The sequence below is a fragment of the Temnothorax nylanderi genome, unplaced genomic scaffold (assembly GCF_030848795.1).
Source record: "Temnothorax nylanderi isolate EJ_2023f unplaced genomic scaffold, tnyl_v1.0 TNYL_tig0250_pilon, whole genome shotgun sequence".
Taxonomy (NCBI): Eukaryota; Metazoa; Arthropoda; class Insecta; order Hymenoptera; family Formicidae; genus Temnothorax; species Temnothorax nylanderi.
Window position 1 is genome coordinate 127,364 of NW_027249312.1, and position 23,925 is coordinate 151,288.

The following is a 23,925-nucleotide window of genomic DNA, read 5'->3' on the forward strand; positions in this document are numbered from 1 at the left end:
GCTTGGTCTGCTGAACGCGCCCAATATTACAGCCCGTTGTCAAGGCGCGCGCTTCGGCTTGAAGTTACTCGTGAGCCAAGTTCAGCTGGCAACGGGTGTTTCAGTACGGGCGCAACAATACTATTACTATTACACTATTAACCCTTGATACATAAAACTGTCAAAATATGCGATAACCTAGATGATTACGAAGTCAGCGCAATGAGAGAACCAATCAGCATCGCGGAAAAGCGTCAATAAAACCTCTTACACGGCTTTTTTTATGAGGAAAAATATGAAATAAATCTCGTAAAGTATTCACTTTTCGATGCCTTTACCTTGATACTTTTATATGTAAAATAATGAAAGGAATCAATTGTTGTAAAAAAAGAACAGAAAAAATTATTTTAAAAAATTTGATTGCATTTTGTAGACACATTCAATTTTACAAAATTGCAAATGTAAAAATTAAGTGTAAAGAAATATATAGGTATATAATATTTCGCTTATACTATATATAATTATATAATGTATAAACAAACATTTTAATGCCACATTAGGTGGGATCATTCCAAAAATTGGTACATACCGAGCTTTGAAACACAAACGTTCATAAAATCTCGAGAAAGATATGTCGAAATCTTACTCAACGATGAGGACTACGATTATATGTGTGGTCATGTAATCGATGGAAGAAATTTGCTACCCGCGACGAGTTATCTTGTACTCGTTTGGCAAACTATTGGTATGATGAAAGGTATAACATTCACAACAATACCGATAATATTTCGAGATGTCAACTTTATTCGCGCTACTCATTTGACGAAAAGTGATGCTATAAAATTGATCATTGCGATACAGAAAGGTATTTATAAGATGACTTACTTTAAACTAGCATGATTGTAAGAATGCGTGTAAAATAATTGAACATATAAAAATATTACAGACGGGAAGTTTGAAATAACCGAAGACGGTAACGTTGTGGTGACAGGTACAGTGCACGAGACATTGAACCCAGAACAGGAAATGATTCAAACAGATCTATTACCGGCGAATAACGACGAAGAAGAACATATGACTGCTCGAGATATCTATAAAGAATTGAGACTGCGCGGTTACCAGTACAGCGGCTGGTTTCGTGGATTACATAGCGCATCTATTTCAGGCAGCAAAGGACATATCGTTTGGAAAACAAATTGGGTAACGTTTATGGATACCATGCTACAAATGTATATTATTGGATACGATACCAGGGACTTGTATGTTCCGACGAGTATTCAGAAATTGGTGATCAATCCTGAGCTTCATGCGTCGAAGCTACGGAACAGCGCGACTGGCATAGAAAATGCGACAGATATGGATAAAAGTAAGTGCTTTTCAATCACTTGTTGAGTTATTTTGTTTTGATAAATATCGCATAAGAAAATCTTGTGATATAAAGCGTATTATTTTGTCTTATTACAGAATTACCAATACAAATATACAGAAAACTAGACACGATTATAGCTGGCGGAATAGAGATTCGAGGCCTTAAAGCTACTCAGATCTCTCGCCGGAGATTGGCCCAAGATGTTGTTACCGAAGAACACGTATTTGTTGCTCATCATGATCGCGCTAAGATTTCTTTGAACGAAGCGATTCGGATATCGGCGCAACTCGCGCTGGAAGATCATCAAATCATTAAAATAAAAACCATCGAGCTAGTGGAAGATGTCGATGACGTTGCATTAGAATATCTCTCTTCTTCGTTGCTGGTTGAGGCTTTTGGTGATGTGCCATTAATACAAACGAACATCACTCTATTAACATCGCCGAATCGTTTTAATTCAGCAGATCTACCACAGAACATTACAATCGGAGATTTAAACAAACCATCTGTAGATGACAAAGCCTTAATAGTTGCAGGATTCAACCTTTTGACTAAACAACAAGCTTTGTTAGAACGACTTTTGTCATTTCTGAGAGAAGGTGGTTATCTGTTGTCACGTGAGAAATGCGACGTAATTGACTACACCAAATATTTACAGCAATACGAATTAAATGTTATTCTTGAAAAGCGCACCGACAAAGAAATGATTGTGCTTCTGAAGAAGAAAATTCTAATAGGAAAAAGAATTGTTGTTTACATAAATAATGATAACTTTAATTGGCTGGAGGATTTAAAGCTACTTGTGAGCGGTGAGAACAATCTCGAAGAAAAGAGTAGGATTATAATTGTTGGAGAGAGAGATTTCGAGTGCGGTTTGTTAGGTTTCGTTAATTGTTTGAGAAAAGAGCCGGGCGGAGAGCTTGTTAGGGGTGTGCTTATTCAAGATGAGAAGGCGCCTAAGTTTTCTCTCCAGGACCCCTTCTATAAACAACAATTAGAAAAAGATATGATCATTAATGTATTGCGATCTAATAAAAACTGGGGATCATACAGACATTTGCGATTACCACGACCGGAAGCCGAACCCGTACCTACCGCTCATATCTGCCAAACGGTATTTATAGGAATGCTTTCAAAATATACGGACATTTTATCAATGTACAGTGAGAAGCAAAAATGAGTTCCTTTTTCGGTGTAGATGAGCGCACCATTTCTACTTTCCAGCCAATTGCATGCCTAGAAATGGTGCGCTCATCTACACCGAGAGGGAACCCATTTTTACTCCCCAGTGTACAATACCCACACAGCAAAATATATCTGAGATATAGCCAGATATCTTTATGCCTACAATTTTAAGTCAAATCTGAGATATCTTATTTTCAGATATTTACAGAATATCTACAGGACATCATTACTCGATATCACGTTACATTATATCTTTGAAAAAGACATCTCTGCAACATTTGCATTCGAATATATGGCCGATTCATAGTTAGCTCTTATATTTTATAAAGATCAACTCAAGTTTATTCGTAGCCAATAAAACAATCCGAGAGGACTTGGACGCCGTACCGATTCGTCCCGGCGAAAGCCACACGCCGCGAGGAAACTTAGAAAATTTTTACTCGGGCGGCGCCGGAGGTAACGACCGCGGCGCGAATTCAACATGTCGCAAGGGGACTTAAAAAATTTTTGCTCGGGCGAGCGCTAGTAACATGCGCTGCCGCGACGCGGCTACATGCGCCAGTACCTTCTCGTAAGCAAAAATTCTTACGCACTAGGATAAAAGGCAAGCCTGTGAGATACTTGGCTCTAATATTTTTCGTGATACCTCCGAGATATCATACAGTGCAGAGATGGCAAAATGCAAAATATTGGAATAGTATTGAAGCATAATTTTGAATTTATTGCGAATTCTTATGAAAAGAACTTCTTTTATATTTGAAGAAGGACACAGAATTGATGACATATCATTTTAGAACAGAGAATAAATAAAAAGAATTAATTTCATAAATCGAGAATTTAAAAAAAATTCTTCTTTTCTTCTTGCTATTTGGGTTGTATGTAACATATCTGCTTTTAAATGAGGCATCCCTTATGAAAAAGTAGTACTGGTTTTAATACTAGAAAAAGTATTGGTGAAAGTACTAGAGACATAAGTACTCAAAGTACTACTAAATTCGACCATACTGACTTCGTCAGTACTCCTTCCCAGTACTTATCCAATACTCATTCAGTACTCCCTTCTCAGTACTTCCTCTAGTGTGTACTTTCTCCAGTACTCCCTCCAGTACTTTCTCCAGTACTCCCCCCAGTACTCCCTCCAGTACTCCCCTCAGTACTCCCCCCAGTACTCCCACCAGTACTCCCTCCAGTACTCCCTCCAGTACTCTTTTAGTACTTATCGAATACGTGGGATACTAACGTGTGGTACAGGCGCAGTACTTGCGCAGTACTATCCAAGTAGAACAAAAAGTCAAGATGATATCAAAATAACGTCATATTCCCAATTGGAAATTTCTGACTTAAGCCATTACTTACAACGGGCGCAGTACTACATCTATAATGGCTTGCCACAGTTGGTTGACCCGTACAGGCACGGTACTGGTTACACTTCAGTTTCAGTACTGCGCCTATGTCGAAATACCAGCACTGGCATACAAGTCTTGGCCCAGTATTGGCATAATTCTGGCTTAATAGAAGTTGAGTTTATGATGGCAAACCCGTATATCATACAGCTATGCCAAGCGTTGGCAGAATACTGACATTCTACGGGCTGAGTGGCGCAGGCTCGTGCGGCGAGAGAGTTCGGCTCGCGCCCGCTACGCGGCGCATCGCCAGTATTTTTTCGCGTAATTAAGATTCAACATCGACTCCTATATCTAGGGTAGCTCGGCAGGGTTTCTCCAGCGTTCTCAAGTTCGCCAGTCAGGGCGTGCTCACTATAGCAGGGCCTCTGACATAACCCTTTTTTATTACGAAGTGTGCTCCTCATCCGGGGCCTTCGTTTATACCTGCTTTGCAGGGCATTAACTTTTTTCGGTAAGAGTCGACAGAGAGCAAAATTTAAATCATATTGTAACAATAATAGATGGTTTGCCATCTATTATACGTCGGTACTGCGTCAACACTTTCAGCCTATACTGGCCTAGTACTAAATGCCAATATTGCCAATACTGGTTTGCCACTACTGGCGCATCACTGGCAAATCAGTACAGAACATCGTTATCACCCCAGATATATGCTAGTACAGGTGCCAACACTGGCTGCCGATACCGCGCCAGTACTGCCAGTACTGGGGCAGTACTGCGCCCTTTGTGGATTTCTTATTGGGTTGATAGTTTAGTGTGTTAATTTAGTATTTTATTAATTTAATATTTCCAAGATACGTTACGAAAAAGTAGTACTAGCAATCAGTACTCAGTACTGAGTGATCAGTACTCGTAGTATTGACAGTACCCAATCAGCAAAGAAATGTTTTTAAAAATATTTTTAAAAACATTTGGAAATAGTTATTTGTGTAACAAGTGCGGGAAGTTGAAAATTGGACACGGGTGCGGAGTGGACGCACGAGCCGAAGGCGAGTGCGATCACCCGCACGCGTGTCCAATTTTCAACCCGCACGTGTTACACACACTATTTTATATCACACGTGCGTGGAAAGTGGCCCATTACGCGCGTGTTTTTTGTGCGACAAATAGCCAATTCCACACACCACTCGAAACAGTGCGGTAATGAGATATTATTATCTCATTGATCATGAGATATTAATATCTCATTACCGCACTGTTTCGAGTGGTGTGTGGAATTGGCTATTTGTCGCACAAAAAACGCGCGTAATGGGCCACTTTCCACGTACGTGTGATATAAACATTTTTGAAAACATTTTTAAAAATGTTAAAAATAATGGGTTAACAGACCTTTTTTTCATTGAAAAAACATTGATTTTAACATTAAAAAAAACATTTTTTTTAATGTTTAAAAACGTTTATTTTAACGTTTAAGAAAAATGTTTTTTTAATGTTTAAAAAATGTTTATTTTAACGTTTAAAAAGACATTTTTTTAGTGTTTAAAAACGTTTATTTTAACGTTTAAGAAAGTGTTTTTTTAATGTTAAAAAAACGTTTATTTTAACGTTTAAAAAGACATTTTTTTAATGTTTGAAAATGTTTATTTTAACGTTTGAGAAAATGTTTTTTTTATGTTACAAAAACATCTATTTTAACGTGTTCTAAAATGTTTTTTTAACGTTTGAAAAACGTTAATTTAAGATTTGAATAAATATTTCTTTCACATTTAAAAAGTTTTTTTTAAATATTTGAAAAACAACATCTTAAAAATTGTTTTTTATATATTTATATTATTAGTTGTATAAAAATCTTAGTATTCGTATTAAAAGAACATTTTTCAAACGTAAGATGTTTTTCAAACATTTAAACAACCTTTCAAATGTGAAACAATTATGTTTTAAATCTAAAATAAACGTTTTATAAACGTTAAGAAACATTTTTTATTTATAAACTTAATTGTGTGCTCATTGATAGGCTTTAAAACAACAAAGTACTTTATTAAAATTGAAAAAATAAATGTTAAAATTTTATTTTTCTCATTATTTTATTTGAATATATTTCTATACAAATATCTATTATTTATATATAGATATTTATATATATATATATTTTTCTTTTATATGTAATATATTTATCTTTATATATTTGTCACGCGTCACCTTTTACTCTCCGAAATCCCATGTAGATAAACCCGAAAATGTTAACCTTACGTAAATGAACAAGAGCTGGACAGTATATCTCATGTAAAATATCTTTATGGGAGATTTTTTTCCTCATCGTTCTTTTGGTTCTCATTGTTCTCATCACTATTCTCGCAATTTTCAGAGTTATCATCGTTGTCATTTGAATGAGCCTCGTTATTGTTGCCGGTGTGTCTGTTAATGTTAAATATATCTCTATAATTACACAGGACCACAAAAAATTTTTTTTGAAAAGCAACTGGGATCAGAGTAGGTGTTTCTTATAGATTTTGGGTCACTGAATCCGAATTCGTAAACCGTTTTGCTCCATCACGTCTAGATTTTTAGATAATCGAGAAAAATAGCGGAAAATCTGTGAAAATTGAAATAAACATTTAAAGAAAGAGCAAAAGTATAACATCAAAGAAAGAAAAAAGTATAACATCAAAATGCGGTCGCAGAACTGATTTAAATATATTTTGGTAAGTTAAATAAAGTGCAAAAAAGGAGGATGTTAAAAAAGGGACGAATTTCGCCCAAAAAGGTGTAAGTAAAAGAAATAGTGTTTTTTGTAGATCTTGATCTCCTGAATACGATAAAGCTAATAAAAAGTTCGTGGTGCTTGGGGAACACCTTGAAAATTGAGCATAAACGTGGTGTATTTACAGAAATTCGGATGAGATATATGCTATATCATAAAATGTACTGGTGAAAGATTTGTTGGGAAGAGGGAAAAGGGGGAAGAAAGAGTGTTTTGTGTGCGTGTGTGTGTGCATGTGTGCGTGCGCGAGTGCGGGTGCGTGTGCGGGTACGGGTGTGTGCGGGTGTGCGCGTGTGTGTGCGCGTGTGTGCGGGGGTGTGCACACTCGCACACACGCGCACGCGCGCACACACCCGTACCCGCACACGCACCCTCACCCGCACCCGCACCCGCACCCGCACCCGCACCCGCACCCGCACCCGCACCCGCACCCGCACCCGCACCCGCACCCGCACCCGCACCCGCACCCGCACCCGCACCCGCACCCGCACCCGCACCCGCACCCGCACCCGCACCCGCACCCGCACCCGCACCCGCACCCGCACCCGCGCACGCACCCGCACTCGCGAACGCACACATGCACACACACACGCACACAAAACACTCTTTCTTCCCCCTTTTCCCTCTCCCCAACAAATCTTTCACCAGTACATTTTATGATAGAGTTGCTTTTCAAAAAAAATTTTTTGTGGTCCTGTGTTATCGTTATTCTCGAAATCAAAGTGTTCAGAGTACTCAAAATGATCAGAATTATTAGAACATTCAGAATGGTGAGGAAGTTCAGAATGATGAAAAAGTTAAGAATAATGAGAAAGTTCAGATTCTTTTTGATTATGAAGAAAATCTGGTATTACGGAACTTTGGTTTTTAACGGAAGCATGTGCTTGCTGAATATGCGATTGATCGAATTCAATTAAAGAATCTGTTGAATTGAGTTCTTCTACAACTTCAACATTCACTTTCTGCCTTTTAACTTTCTTGGAAAGCTTATGAAACGGTGTTTTTTGGCATGTTCTAAAATAAACTGCAAATAAATTTAAATGTTATGTTTACATAAAATACATAGATTTCAAAATATATACTATCTTTACTCTTTAAAAACATTTATTTTTTCAGATTTTCCATTGCACAATCACTATAACAAATGTGTTAATGGAAAAAAATATAACTAAATTAAAAAAACTAACAGCATAAAATAAACTATAGGAAGGAAGGCTGGCTGATTTTCGAGTTATAAAAAGGTCATTAACTTAAATTTAAAAACAAAATCTCGTTTAATTAAACAAATTTTAAATACAATTAACGTTTTACGTTTCGACTTTATATACTTAGTCTTCTTCAGAAACCTGATACATAAGAAATAATACATAAAAAATAATTAAAAAATAAAAAGAAATAAAATTGCTACAGATAAAAAGGATAGAGAACAAAGCCGCATACTTTGGACTGACTTGCCAGAAATGTAGCTAAGATCTACACTATGACATAGTATAGACCTTAGCCACAATTAATGTATATACGAGTTGTCAAAAATAGAATGAAATAAGTCAAGTAATAAAATTGTTACTATTATCTATACTGTTGTTATTATTATCAAACGATATTATTTATTATTTGACAGTGTAAAATTGTAATGCATATATTAAAATTACATTAGGGCTAGAATATAAACCAGAGCCACAAGAATGAGAGCATAATTCCAAGATCTCAAGACGAGAATTAACCAGATCTTACAGGACGGAATTAAGGAGTTTGGATTACTGATTGAAATCAAAGTAAGAAAAGAAAAGAAAAGAAAAGAAAAGAAAAGAGAGGGGGGCCTCTGCATTTGTCTACAAAATCAATTCTAGGGCTAGAATATAAACCAGAGCCACAAGAATGAGAGCAATTCCAAGATCTCAAGACGAGAATTAACCTTGCAGAGCCCCTTGTACTACTACGATCAATGTCGATCTTCCAATATGGCGTCCCAAATGAGAATATCGGAAGGGCCCTGCTCGCTGGACCGGACTCCTCGACTCAATCCTCCCTCTCGGACGCGAGCTGCCGCAGCTCTCCTTTTCGTGGCGGTGAGCTCTCCTTGGGAAGTCGAATCTCGCTCGGTTGGTCTCCAGAATACGTGCCGCTTAGCTCGATCAGTTACGAAAGAAGGAAAACGTACTCGTCTCGTCCGAAGAAACGCAGCAAGAGCGGCCATGACACTGAACGAGAGCGAGGAAGGAGGTGGGGGCGCTTTGAAAGTGGCGACTCACGCGTCGCGCCATCTGAATGAAACAATCGGGCGTTTGCAAAACGCGAAGGAATTCGAGCGCAATATCTGAACACACACATACATATATAATATATGTATCAGCTTTATATACATAGATACGTGACGCGGAAATTTGCCATGAAACGGCATTTATAGAGCAAAACGACAACAGAAAAATAATAAAACATCTCTTATAATAAAATAATTAATATAAAATAACATTTGAAGTAAATATTAAATTAATATTAAATAAATGTTAAGTAAATGTTTCTTTAAATCATTATTGCAAATAAATAATTAATGTAAAATAAATATTACATTACTGTCGAATAAATGTTAAATAAACGTTGTTTCAAATCATTATTGCAAATGAATAATTAATGAGAAATGAATATTAAATTAATGTCGAATAAATGTTAAATAAATGTTTTTTCAAATCATTATGGCAAATAAATAGTTAATGTAAAATAAATATTAAAATAATGGCGAATAAATGTTAAATAAATGTTTTTTTTTCAATTCATTATTGCAAATAAATAATTAATGTAAAATAAATATTAACTCTCCCGGGGCCACACCTCTTTTTTTAATACGCCTTGACCACACTGGATGGTCGGCACCCAGATGGATTCAGTCTCATATTTCCAATTTAATCATGTGCACGTAAAAATTCATGAAACATCTTAAAAGGGTGTTTCAAATAAAATATGCAGAACCCGAAATGTGCTTGATGAACAAAAATGTTGTAATTTTTGGTCGCGATAAGAAATATACACCGATCGAGGTCACATCCCGGGTGGTCACAATCTATAATAACTTTCGAATGTTTATCAAACATAACTGACATGGCTTAAAGCCTTTCTGTACGCATCTTCGAGAGAAGGACTCAAACATAGGGATCCTAGGTGGAGAGACATTGATTATTAAAGCCTATCTTAAAAATATCGGGCCTGAATTTTTGTCTGGGTGGCCGACACCCACTCGAAGAATTAAAATAATGTCGAATAAATATTAAATAAATATTAGGGCGGCAGTGTGGTCTAGTGGTAGAGCGCCAGACTCGTAATCTGAGGAACCAGGTTCGAGTCCACTAGAGCCATGTAAACATGGAATGTTTTTCCGAAGCTGCGCCCCTCCGTGCAAGATAGGCTCTTGTGCGGAGCAAACTGGGCTCCGTCTTTCGGAAAGAGACGTTAAGCCGTTGGTCCAAAAGGGTTAAAGTGAGAGGAGAAAGGGTATAGTAGTGTAAAGGTTTGGGTAACGTTCCTTATAAAAACGACTTGCAAACCCTGCGGGGATAAGCAATAAAGATAGTTTATGAGTTTTTTTTATTAAATAAATATTTTTTAAAATCATTATTGCAAATAAATGAGTAATGTAAAATAAATATTAAATTAATGTCGAATAAATATTAAATAAATGTTTTTTCAAATTATTATATCAAATGAATGAGTAATGTAAAATAAATATTAAATTAATGTCGAATAAATATTATACAAATGTTTTTTTAAATTATTATTGCAAATAAATAAGTAATGTAAAATAAATATTAAATTAATATCGAATAAATGTTAAATAAACGTTTTTTAAAATCATTATTGCAAATAAATAATTAATGTAACATAAATATTAAATTAATGTCGAATAAATATTAAATAAATGTTTTTTTAAATCATTATTGCAAATAAATAATTAATATAAAATAAATATTAAATTAATGTCGAATAAATGTTAAATAAATGTTTTTTAAACTTATTATTGCAAATAACTTACTAATGTAAAACAAATATTAAATAAACGTTAAATAAACGTTTAACAAATATTTTTTCTAAATTATTACTTCAAATAAATAATCAATGTGAAATAAATATTTAATAAACATTAAATAAATATTATTTTTACAACGAATTGTACAAATGTATAATTAATAAAAAATAAATATTAAAAACACATTTAAAAAACATTGTCTGCTGATTGGGTATTAGTATGTTAATACTCAAGAATATTGCAGAATGGTCAGTACTGTGCCTATTAGTTCTTTACAGTACTGGCAGTACTATCATGATAGTACCCGAATATTAATCTGATAAAGTACTGACCACTTCAATACTTTGAAGTACTAATGAGTATTATTGCTTGTAGTACTGCCAGTACTGTAAGCACTGACAGACACAGTACTGACCATTCTGCAGTATTCATGAGTATTAACATACTAATACTCTCAATACTACGAGTACTGATCACTCAGTACTGAGTACTGATTGCTAGTACTACTTTTTCGTAAGGGATAGATATCCGACATATATGCAGAATCAGATATCATATCTGAGATAAAATTATCATGGCTTTTTATAATCTAGGAGATGTCTCTGAGATATTCTCATGACATCTTGCGCAATCAGATATTTCGTCATTCAGATATCTTCTAGATATCTTGGTGATATATTTTGCTATGTGGGTACCCACACAGCACAGGTAGATCCTGAGAATGTTCTCAGTATATCACAAACGTAGACTGTGTATATCCTGTTGATATTTGAAATACGTCTATGATATTTTGAGAACGTACTGAGGATGTTCTAATGTCTGCCCTAAAAGCTTACTCAGTATATACTGAGAATATTTCTTGGTATATTGTGAGTATATTAAAAAAATATTTTGATCACATTACCAGTATCTACTAGAAAATATTTTTCTTGTTAACAAACCAAACAAATAATTTTGTTGCGTTAATCCAAACAAATTTTTGAATTTTGCTCTCTGTCGACTCTTACCGAAGAAAGTTTAATGCCCTGCAAAGCAAGTATAAACGAAGGCCCCGGATGAGGAGCACACTTCGTAAACAAAACGGGTTATGTCAGAGGCCCTGCTGGTGAGCACGTCCTGGAATGGCGAACTTGAGAACGCTGGAGAAACCCTGCCGAGCTGCCCTAGATATAGGAGTCGATGTTGAATCTTAATTACGCGAAAGAATACTGGCGATGCGCCGCGTAGCGGGCGCGAGCCGAACTCTCCTGCCGCGCGAGCTCGCGCTGCCGCCCGCGTGATAAATTTCGAATATTAGATAAATTAAAATATTAGTAAAATAATATACTATTCTGATAAATTTAGCATATCCTGAAAATATTCGATAAATAGACCGAATATTACTGATAAATTTCGAATATTTTTAAAATATCAGTAAAATAATATACTGCAAAATATATTATAGAGATATTATCAGTATATCTTGTACATCTATAGTATATTGAGTATTAATTCAGTATATACGAATGATATCATGTGCTGTGTGGGTAATATTATGTATTTTTAAATCGCTTTTTAAATACTTTCACGATATTTCTCTACTTGAAATTTTGTTTTATATATGTCATGTGTTACGAAATAGATGTTTTTCTATAGGTCCGTGGCGATCTAAGTACATTTTGTTGGATAGAGAACAGTTTATCTGTCGAATCTCGTCGTGAGGATTTAGTACGTGTGGTTTACTCATCCCTCAATTTCAAAGATGTAATGCTTGCGACTGGTAAATTAGTATCTGGTCAAGCGATCTCGCGAGGACGGTTATTTCAATATATATCCCTTGGATTAGAATACGTAGGATTCGATGCCAACGGGCAACGTGTAATGGGAATCCGTGATACCAAGTAAATAATGTTCTAAAAAATAATTCCGTTGCGTAATGTAAAAAAAATGAAACTAAATAAAATTATTCTTTCTAGTTGTATCGCAAACGTTGTTGTGAAAGATAAAGATTTTTGCTGGAAGATACCTGATGCGTGGACATTCGAAGCGGCTGCGACGGTCCCGTGTGTTTACAGCACAGTTTACTTAGCCTTATACATATATGGGAAAATGAAAAAAGGCAATAAGATACTTATACACTCTGGTACTGGAGGCATTGGACAAGCAGCTATTCATCTCGCTCTCAAAGAAGGATGCGAAGTATTTACTACTGTGGGCACGAACGACAAACGAAACTTCATTAAGAAGATGTTTCCGAGCATTCTGGATGAACACATTGGAAATTCGCGAAATACCAGCTTTGAACAAATGATAATGCGAGAAACGAACGGTCACGGCGTCGACATCGTGTTAAATTCATTGGCAGAAGAAAAGTTAATCGCGTCAGTTCGTTGCTTAGCGATGAACGGTCGTTTTCTGGAGATTGGCAAATTTGATCTCATTTCTAACAATCCACTAGATATGTCCATGTTTCAGAAAGGTATTAGCTTTTATGGGATTTTACTCGACAATATGTGTACTGGCAATCACAAGTATAAGTCGCTACTGTCCAAAATGGTAGCCGACGGTCTTGAAGATGGAACCATTAAACCAATTCAAGTAAAAGTTTTTTCGAAAATAGAAATCGAAGAAGCTTTCAGATACATGGCGAGTGGAAAACACATGGGGAAGGTACTCTAATATTGATTAATAGTAGCATAAAGAATTAAGTAGTATAAAGGATTATTCATAATAGTCTTAAGAACTTACTTATTTCACATAGAATGTGCATTTTTAACATATGAATATTTTTATAGATAATTATAAATATCCAGGAAAAGGATAAACCTTTAGACAAGTCGATTGTCGCATATCGTCGATATTACTGTCTCAGAAATAAAAGTTATATTATACTAGGAGGTCTGGGTGGATTCGGTTTGGAGTTAACCGACTGGCTGATATTTCGGGGCGCCAGGAACGTCGTGTTGATATCGCGAACTGGAATGAAAAACGGGTACCAACGCATGAAAGTTCGACTATGGAAATCGTACGGTGTAAACGTGCTGATCATCAAGAATATCGATGTCGCTGATCCTAAGGACTGCGAATACCTCTTGCGAATTGCCGAAAGGGAAGCACCGGTAGATGCGATATTCAATCTCGGTGTGGTGCTGAAGGACAGTGTCCTGAAGAATCAAACCGCGGAGACCTTTGCGGAGTCCTTCCAATCGAAGGCTCGAGCAACGCAAACATTGGACAAGCTTTCTAGAAAGATCTGTCCTCAACTGCGGCACTTTGTAGTGTTTTCTTCCGTTTCCTGCGGCAGAGGAAATGCTGGACAGACTAATTATGGCATGGCCAACTCCATCATGGAGAGGGTGTGCGAGAAGAGAGCGGAGGAAGGATTACCTGGATTAGCGATTCAGTGGGGGGCTGTGGGTGACGTGGGTCTTGTCGCTGACATGCAGGAGGACGATAAGGAATTAATTATCGGTGGCACCTTGCAGCAAAAGATATCTTGCTGTCTCGACGAGCTCGATAAGTTTTTAATTCAAAGCCGACCGGTTGTAAGCAGCATGGTCGTAGCTGAAAAGAAAGCGGGATCTTCCGGGCTTGACAGACTGGTAAACACTGTCGCCAATATTTTAGGTACATGGTTCAACATAAACTTACTTTTCGCATATACTTAATATATTTTGTACTAAACCAGTTTACGAGTAATACATTACGGTATAAATTATAATAATTTTTTATATTATACAGACATAAAAGACATGAAGGTTGTAAGTCAAAATTCATGTCTGGCCGAACTTGGAATGGACTCCATGATGGCCGTGGAAATTAAGCAAACTTTGGAACGAGAGTTTGACATTTTTTTGACTGCGCCAGAGATACGAAATCTTACCTTCGCGAAGCTCAATAAGATATCCAATGCAAATGTTAGCGACGATAATACCCAAGACAAGAAGAAATTTGATATGGTGGAGCCAGACATTATAAAATTTCTAGTTGGTGTTCTAAAAGACGAAGATTTTATTTCAGAAGCTTGTTTAGATGTCTCGACTAAAAGACAGAAATCTACGACCGAAGTATTTCTTATACCGGGTATCGACGGATGTGGAACCATATTCAATTATTTGATACCAAATATTAAATTTTCAATAACATCCCTGCATTATAATACAAACAACATCGATGCTACGAACATTATATCGGAGACGACTGATCATCTCACAAACGTATGCAACTAGTAATTGCACATTATATTGACGAAGAATTGTTTTTATTTAAGGGTAGTCTGACAAAACGTCCAAAAAAATATCCAACGACAGAACATTCCACGACAAAATGTCCCAGATAGCCAAGCATTCCTTGGCATAAAAAGGAAATAGTGTTTGGCATAAGTTTCCCTTCAGTTGTCATCATATTGCTGTCACCGGACAACAGTAATTTCGTTTAGAGCAATTGAAAAGCATTATGCAGACAACGATTACCTTACGCAAACAAGCGGAAAGCTCGTAGCATACTTATTGCCATAAAAGTTGCCACAATCTGTTGGCAACCGTTTTGGTGGCAATAAAAGTCGGCAATCCAATAGGCAAAATCGGTAGCCGTTTTCCCAATATTGAAGGCAACTTAGGGCCAGTTTCACCAACGTCGATTAACTGTAACCTTCGATTAAACTCACTCTTCATCTCTTTCTAACTGTCCCCCATAGAAAGAGACGAAGAGTGAGTTTAATCGAAGGTTACAGTTAATCGGAGATGGTGAAACCGGCCCTTAGCAGAGCAGTTTTAAGCAAATTGACAGCAACCTGCGGGCTACTTGCTATCTGGGGGTTTTAAAAAATAATATCCCCGTGCCAAAATATCCTACGACAAAATGTCCCCAACAAAAAATACCTAAAAAAATAATTACTATGTGTAAAATTATTACACGATATCTGTTATGAGAGCATTATTGGCAAGAGCTAATTGCAAGTGTCTTGTGTTTTTTTTTAGGTTCGTTAGATTCTTTAGGTTTGTAGGTTCTTTAGTTTGTACGGATACACTGATATCGGTTATACACACAATAGAAACGATGTTTTTCGTTGGATTCGATCACTTTTCGTTTCATAATGTTGTTTGTAACTATAATTTGCTTGACGTGCACTATGTCCGGAGCGTGATCCCTTACGAAAAAGTAGTACTAGCACTCAGTACTGAGTGATCAGTACTCGTAGTATTGAGAGTATAGCTGCAGAATGGTCAGTACTGTGTCTGTCAGTGCTTACAGTACTGGCAGTACTACAAGCAACAATACTCATTAGTACTTCAAAGTATTGAAGTGGTCAGTACTTTATCAGATTAATATTCGGAGTACTATCATGATAGTACTGCCAGTACTGTAAGAACTAATAGGCACAGTACTGACCATTCTGCAATATTCATGAGTATTAACATACTAATACTGTCAATACTACGAGTACTGATTGCTAGTACTACTTTTTCGTAACGTATCTTAGAAATATTAAATTAATAAAATACTAAATTAACACACTAAACTATCAATATGACGTTATTTTGATATTATCTTGACTTTTTGTTCTACTTGGATAGTACTGCGCAAGAGTAGGGGAGAGTGGGCTTCCTTGAGCCACGGGATCCAATGTGACAGTGCGAGTTTTCTGTATTAACGTTCTGCAAAATAGTGACGGTGGGTATGAAAACTTTCGTTTTCAAAACATATAACTTCCATCAAAAAATTATGCCGAAATAAGCATATATACTTTAGTTAAAGGCAGATATGTAATTGGAGCCTTGCAAAGTAAATTTTTACTTGTCATAACTTTTTGTTATGTATAATATGGATTTCTAGGGATTCTACAATAAAAAAAAATGTATAAGACGTTCGTCGGGATCTAGGTTCAATACCAACGTGCGCACAAAAACGTTTAATTGTTCTGTATCTGAAATATTTACGATAAATAATATCGATGTTCAGTAGGGTCCAATGTGACGCAGGTTGATGGGGTCCTCTGTGCCACGCTTACAGAACTACCTAACCTATCTACGTGACAGCGCGAGTTTCCGTAGTGTGTTTCGATCACGGAATAGTAAATGTTAGTGCCTAAGTTTTCCTATAAAATGAAATAATTTCCATCGATAATCATATCCACACTTTCATTTTCTCTTTTTTTCACCCTTTAATTACAGATCACATGTAATCGAGTCGCTGTGAGGCAATATTCGTTGATCTCTGCTAGGTTACGACAAAAAGTGGGGTTATAGGACTTTGTTTTCAGTTTTCAATTTCTAGCAGGTCATCTGATGAAACAAATATAACACGATTATCGATAAATTGGTTCTCTAGCACAGTCTTGGTTTTTCCTTTTTGTAGAGAGAAGAGTTAATAGACTACGTGTCACAGGGTACCCTACCTTTCACATTACATGTCACAGTGTACCCTACGCTATGGCTCAATCGACCCCACGTGTGGGGTCCACTGTGACAAACGCAGCATTTCGAAATATCATTATTTTTGCAAAATATTTCTGAAAATTTACTTCTTAAATCATTTACAAACAAAGTTTATTATATTAAACATCGAATAGTCTCATTTATATTACAATGAAGTTATTAAAAACCATTTTTAATGTGATTTGAAAAAACGTGGTTCAAGGGTGGCCACTCTCCCTTACTGCGCATGTACTACACGTTAGTATCCCGCGAGTATTCGATAAGTACTAAAAGAGTACTGGAGGGAGTACTGGAGGGAGTACTGGAGGGAGTACTGGGGGGAGAGTACTGGAGGGAGTACTGGGGGAGTACTGGAGAAAGTACTGGAGGGAGTACTGGAGGGAGTACACTAGAGGAAGTACTGAAGGGAGTACTGAATGAGTATTGGATGAGTACTGGGAAGGAGTACTGACGAAGTCAGTATGGTCGAATTTAGTAGTACTTTGAGTACTTATGTCTCCAGTACACCAATACTTTTTCCAGTATTAAAACCAGCACTACTTTTTCATAAGGGATTACGTATCGTTTTGTTCATAACGGATCTAAGAAATTTACATCGGTGATAACGTCGTTGTTAATGTTAAATACATTATGTAATGTATAGACGTAAGATGTGACTAGTGATTGTCGAATAGATGTTGATATCCCTTATGAAAAAGTAGTACTGGTTTTAATACTGGAAAAAGTATTGGTGAAAATACTGGAGACATAAGTACTCAAAGTACTACTAAATTCGACCATACTGACTTCGTCAGTACTCCTTCCCAGTACTCATCCAATACTCATTCAGTACTCCCTTCAGTACTTCCTCTAGTACTCCCTCCAGTACTCCCTCCAGTACTTTCTCTCCAGTACTCCACCCAGTACTCCACCCAGTACTCCCTCCAGTACTCTCCCCAGTACTCCCACCAGTACTCCCTCCAGTACTCCCTCCAGTACTCCCTCCAGTACTCTTTTAGTACTTATCGAATACTCGTGGGATACTAACGTGTGATACAGGAGCAGTAGGGGAGAGTGGGCACCCTTGAACCACGTTTTTTCAAATCACATTAAAAATGGTTTTTAATAACTTCATTATAATATAAATGAGACTATTCGATGTTTAATATAATAAACTTTGTTTGTAAATGATTTAAGAAGTAAATTTTTAGAAATATTTTGTAAAAATAATGATATTTCGAAATGCTGCGTTTGTCACAGTGGACCCCACGCGTGGGGTCGATTGAGCCATAGCGTAGGGTACACTGTGACATGTAATGTGAAAGGTAGGGTACCCTGTGACATGTAATGTGAAAGGTAGGGTACCCTGTGACACGTAGTCTATTAACTCTTCTCTCTACAAAAAGGAAAAACCAAGACTGTGCTAGAGAACCAATTTATCAATAATCGTGTCATATTTGTTTCATCAGATGACCTAAGAAATTAAAAACTGAAAACAAAGTCCTATAACCTCACTTTTTGTCATAACCTAGCAGAGATCAACGAATATTGCCTGACAGCGACTCGATTACATGTGATCTGTAACTAAAGGGAGAAAAAAAGAGAAAATGAAAGTGTGGATATGATTATCGATGGAAATTATTTCATTTTATAGGAAAATTTAGGCACTAACATTTACTATTCCGCGATCGAAACACACTACTTAAACTCGCGCTGTCACGTAAGTTGGTTAGGTAGTTCTGTAAGCGTGGCACAGAGGACCCCATCAACCTGCGTCACATTGGACCACACGACTGAACATCGATATTATTTATCGTAAATATTTCAGACACAGAACAATTAAACGTTTTTGTACGCACGTACCAAAAAATTCATAAGACGTTCGTCGGGATCTAGGTTTAATACCAATTGAACCTAGATCCCGACGAACGTCTTATGAATTTTTTTTAACTGTAGAATCCCTAGAAATCCATATTATACATATGGATACATATGGATTATACAAAAAGTTATGACAAGTAAAAATTTGCTTTGCAAAGCTCCAATTACATATCTGAGTTTTATCTAAAGTATATATGCTTATTTCGGCATACTTTTTTGATGGAAGTTATATGTTTTGAAAACGAAAGTTTTCATACCCACCGTCACTATTTTGCAGAACATTAATACAGAAAACTCGCACTGTCACATTGGACCCCGTGGCTCAAGAGAGCCCACTCTCCCCTACTCTTGCGCAGTACTATCCAAGTAGAACAAAAAGTCAAGATGATATCAAAATAACGTCATATTGATAGTTTAGTGTGTTAATTTAGTATTTTATTAATTTAATATTTCCAAGATACGTTACGAAAAAGTAGTACTAGCAATCAGTACTCAGTACTGAGTGATCAGTACTCGTAGGCTGCGTTCGGGGAGCGCGCTATTAGCGCTATTGCATCATTCTATCTTTATCGCTCATCAAGTGTAGAACAAGGATAGAATAAGCAAATAGCGCTAATAGTGCACTCCCCGAACGTAGCCGTAGTATTGACAGTATTAGTATATGTTAATACTCATGAATATTGAAGAATGGTCAGTACTGTGCCTATTAGTTCTTACAGTACTGGCAGTACTATCATGATAGTACTCCGAATATTAATCTGATAAAGTACTGACCACTTCAATACTTTGAAGTACTAATGAGTATTATTGCTTGTAGTACTGCCAGTACTGTAAGCACTGACAAACACAGTACTGACCATTCTGCAGTATTCATGAGTATTAACATACTAATACTCTCAATACTACGAGTACTGATCACTCAGTACTGAGTACTGATTGCTAGTACTACTTTTTCGTAAGGGATTACCTGTCTCTTCCTCGGTTATCGTTTGGCAACGCCCGGGACATTTTATCTCCTGCGCGTAAGTAGCGAGTGTATCCGTCAAAACACTTTTCTTGTACTTGTACAGTGCTTGTAGTAATAAAACTTTGGTGTTGTAATAATTTTCCACTTTTTTGACTAGCTAAGAATGTGAAAGACATTGCTTCTTGCCGCAGTAAAGGCCTGATGTGTCCATGATGTTAGAACTTGGTCCAAGTTTTCGGACCGAAGAAAAGTTACTGAAACTTGGATCGTGGACACACTGAACTTGGATGCAAAACTGGTGTGTCCACGATCCAAGTTTCAGTAACTTGCCCTCGATCTGAGAACTTGGACCAAGTTCTAGCATCGTAGACACAGGACTTAAAGCTGAGTTGGAACTGTTGGTAGTGTTTACAAGCCATCATTATGTACGCACATGTGATATTGTAAATAGATTCAAATGTCTGTACACTTGTACAGTCGACGAGGAAAGTTATTCGATTGTCGAATGGATGTAATAGAACTGAAAATGACATATATATATTTATTTGAATATTTTGTCGTGAGTGTTTTGTAGGATACTTTTCTGAGGAGACATTGTGTCTTGGGACATTTTGTCGTAGTATGTTTTGTCGTGGTACATTATTTTTGGAACGTTTTGTCGTGAATTCTTATTTAAGAGACATAAAAAATTATCAAATACACTCGTTCCTTTTTCTTCAGTACATATTACCAAAACTGAGAGGTGGAAAAGATTTCGTAATGGTAGGATACTCTTTCGGATCTATTGTCGCAATTGAGTTAACCAGAAGATTGGAAGATATGAATTTTAAAGGCCGGCTGGTTCTCATCGACGGCGCTCCTGAACAAATACAAACGATGTACAAACATTTTACATCAAATCCTAATACAGATCTTCAAATTATTGTTCTAACCAATATCATGGAAGTTTATTCAGCAGGAAGCAGTGAAAAAGTATAATTTTTTTCTTGAGCTTAAGTGTATCAAAATTAATTTTTGTCTTCTTTATAAGGGGTAGTATCAATATCAGTCTTATTATAGTCTTTTGTTTCAAGTATTTCTTATTTTAAAATAAAACTTATATTAAAAACAAAATATATAATTTGGTAGATTCTAATGGAATTGAAGAAATGTAAAACTTGGGAAGAAAGATATAATATTTTTGCCGAACAATTCTTAGCTACGAATACGTCACTCTCACCCGCAAATTTAAAGACGCTATGTACGACAGTTTATAAAAATGTATCTGCAATTCGGCAATATGACCCTTCTACGTTGCCGCCTATTAAGTCTTCCATAATATTGCTAAAATCAGCATTCTCGTTGCATATACCACTTAAAGAGGATTATGGTTTGCAGAAGGTATTTAAAAAGTTTGATCTGTATTTGGTAAGTTTCAAATTTCAACGAAACTTTTTATTAATGAAATACGTAATTATTTAAGGTAACTCAAAATCTGGTGAAAGTACATTACATCGACGGTACTCATGTGACGATCCTGAAGAGTGAGAAAGTACTAGCTGCGATTAACGGAGAGCCACCATTTATAATTTAATGCTTTAATTTATTTATACTTTAAATTTAAGTCACATTTGTTCCTTATACATATAAATCTGTATCTCTGTATGTGTACTGGCTGTCTCATTTTAAACTTACTTCCCAAAAGTTTTACTCTTTTTAATTTTAAAAGAAAATGTTTTAAACAAAAGTTGTATGATGGTCAGCAGGACAAATAATGATGAAATAAATTTTCGAAAATTTTTTCAAGATTACGTGAGTCACCTTCAATTTTTTTAATGGAACAATTTTTGTAATAAAATTTTGAAGCTGATGTTGAGATGTTTGCAAAGACCTATAATAGTTAATATTTTTGTTGAGAATTTGCGGAGATATAATATCGCGTATTTCGTTGATTAGACCCAGCTTTATACGCGATCAAAGGTCCACATGCGAAGTTCATATATGGACCATGTAGCTTGAACTTCCAAAGTCAACATCGATTTGACATTGCGTCAATTGTAAAACCCCACTTTGTGCTACTAAGCTGACCCTTTTCCAATTTATAAAAAAAGGTTAAATTTAAAATTTAAAAGTGTGCAAATTAGAAACTTGCCCCTTACGAAAAAGTAGTACTAGCAATCAATACTCAGTACTGAGTGATCAGTACTCGTAGTATTGAGAGTATTAGTATGTTAATACTCATGAATACTGCAGAATGATCAGTACTGTGTCTGTCAGTGCTTTACAGTACTGGCAGTACTACAAGCAATAATACTCATTAGTACTTCAAAGTATTGAAGTGGTCAGTACTTTATCAGATTAATATTCGGAGTACTATCATGATAGTACTGCCAGTACTGTAAGAACTAATAGGCACAGTACTGACCATCTTTCAATATTCATGAGTATTAACATACTAATACTGTCAATACTACGAGTACTGATCACTCAGTACTGAGTATACTGATTGCTAGTACTACTTTTTCGTAACGTATCTTGGAAATATTAAATTAATAAAATACTAAATTAACACACTAAACTATCAATATGACGTTATTTTGATATCATCTTGACTTTTTGTTCTACTTGGATAGAGCAAAACGACAACAGAAAAATAATAAAACATCTCTTATAATGAAATAATTAATATAAAATAATATTTGAAGTAAATATTAAATTAATATTAAATAAATGTTAAGTAAATGTTTCTTTAAATCATTATTGCAAATAAATAATTAATGTAAAATAAATATTACATTACTGTCGAATAAATGTTAACCCTTAAATGCCACATCTCTCAAGAATCTCGTAAATGACATGAGGGGTCTAAAAGACCCCAGCATGAAAAATGTCTCATTACTCATTGATTTTTTGATCTTTAGTTATGAAAACTTTTTTCAATGTTGTTCAAGGCTTAGAAAAGAGAATAAAATGCTTATATTGTTAAAATTTCAATTTCAACATAGTATAAAAAATTAAGTAAACTGAGTACTGCTAAGTGTACAAACGGGTAGGTCAATCACTCAACTATCATCAATGGGAGCATATGAGCTCCATTTTTGGCGGGAACATTTGAAAATATATCATTGTAAAGGGTCTGGGGTCCGCTGGACCCCGGGTGGCATTTAAGGGTTAAATAAACGTTGTTTCAAATTATTATTGCAAATGAATAATTAATGTAAAATGAATATTAAATTAATGTCGAATAAATGTTAAATAAATGTTTTTTTCAATTCATTATTGCAAATAAATAATTAATGCAAAATAAATATTAACCCTCCCGAGGCCACACCTCTTTTTTTAATACGCCTTGACTACACTGGATGGTCGGCACCCAAATGGATTCAGTCTCATATTTCCAATTTAATTATGTGCACGTAAAAATTCATGAAACATCTTAAAAGGGTGTTTCAAATAAAATATGCAGAACCCGAAATGTGCTTGATGAACAAAAATGTTGTAATTTTTGGTCGCGATAAGAAATATACACCGATCGAGGTCACATCCCGGGTGGTCACAATCTATAATAACTTTCGAATGTTTATCAAACATAACTGACATGGCTTAAAGCCTTTTTGTACGCATCTTCGAGAGAAGGACTCAAACATATATAGGGATCCTAGGTGGAGGGACATTGATTATTAAAGCCTATCTTAACCCTTAAATGCCACCCGGGGTCCAGCGGACCCCAGACCCTTTAGAATGATATATTTTCAAATGTTCCCTCCAAAAATGGAGCTCATATTTATTTATTTATTATTTATTATTTTTTTGATTTTGGAGCCAATATTTTAACTGTTGGCGATCTTAATTTTGTATACTATGTTGAAATTGAAATTTTAACAATATAAGCATTTTATTCTCTTTTCTAAGCCTTGAACAACATTGAAAATAATTTTCATAACTAAATATCAAAAAATCAATAAGTAAGAAGACATTTTTCATGCTGGGGTCTTTTAGACCCCATGTGTCATTTACGAGATTCTTGAGAGGTGTGGCATTTAAG

General features: G+C 35.8%; 1 protein-coding gene across 2 annotated transcripts in view; it reads left to right on the forward strand.

The window, feature by feature from the left end:
* The window catches only part of LOC139779912 (fatty acid synthase-like), a 65,172-nt gene extending 43,484 nt beyond the window's left edge, over positions 1–21,688 (forward strand). For both annotated transcript variants that reach the window (XM_071718407.1, XM_071718409.1), the window contains 10 exons: positions 540–844; positions 926–1,345; positions 1,444–2,462; positions 12,294–12,538; positions 12,614–13,307; positions 13,433–14,264; positions 14,379–14,854; positions 20,622–20,873; positions 21,030–21,281; positions 21,364–21,688. In XM_071718407.1, the coding sequence (XP_071574508.1) occupies positions 540–844; positions 926–1,345; positions 1,444–2,462; positions 12,294–12,538; positions 12,614–13,307; positions 13,433–14,264; positions 14,379–14,854; positions 20,622–20,873; positions 21,030–21,281; positions 21,364–21,474 (4,606 nt within the window). In that variant the 3' untranslated portion in view covers positions 21,475–21,688. The remainder of the gene's footprint in view (positions 1–539; positions 845–925; positions 1,346–1,443; positions 2,463–12,293; positions 12,539–12,613; positions 13,308–13,432; positions 14,265–14,378; positions 14,855–20,621; positions 20,874–21,029; positions 21,282–21,363) is intronic.
* The last annotated feature ends 2,237 nt before the right edge of the window (positions 21,689–23,925 follow it).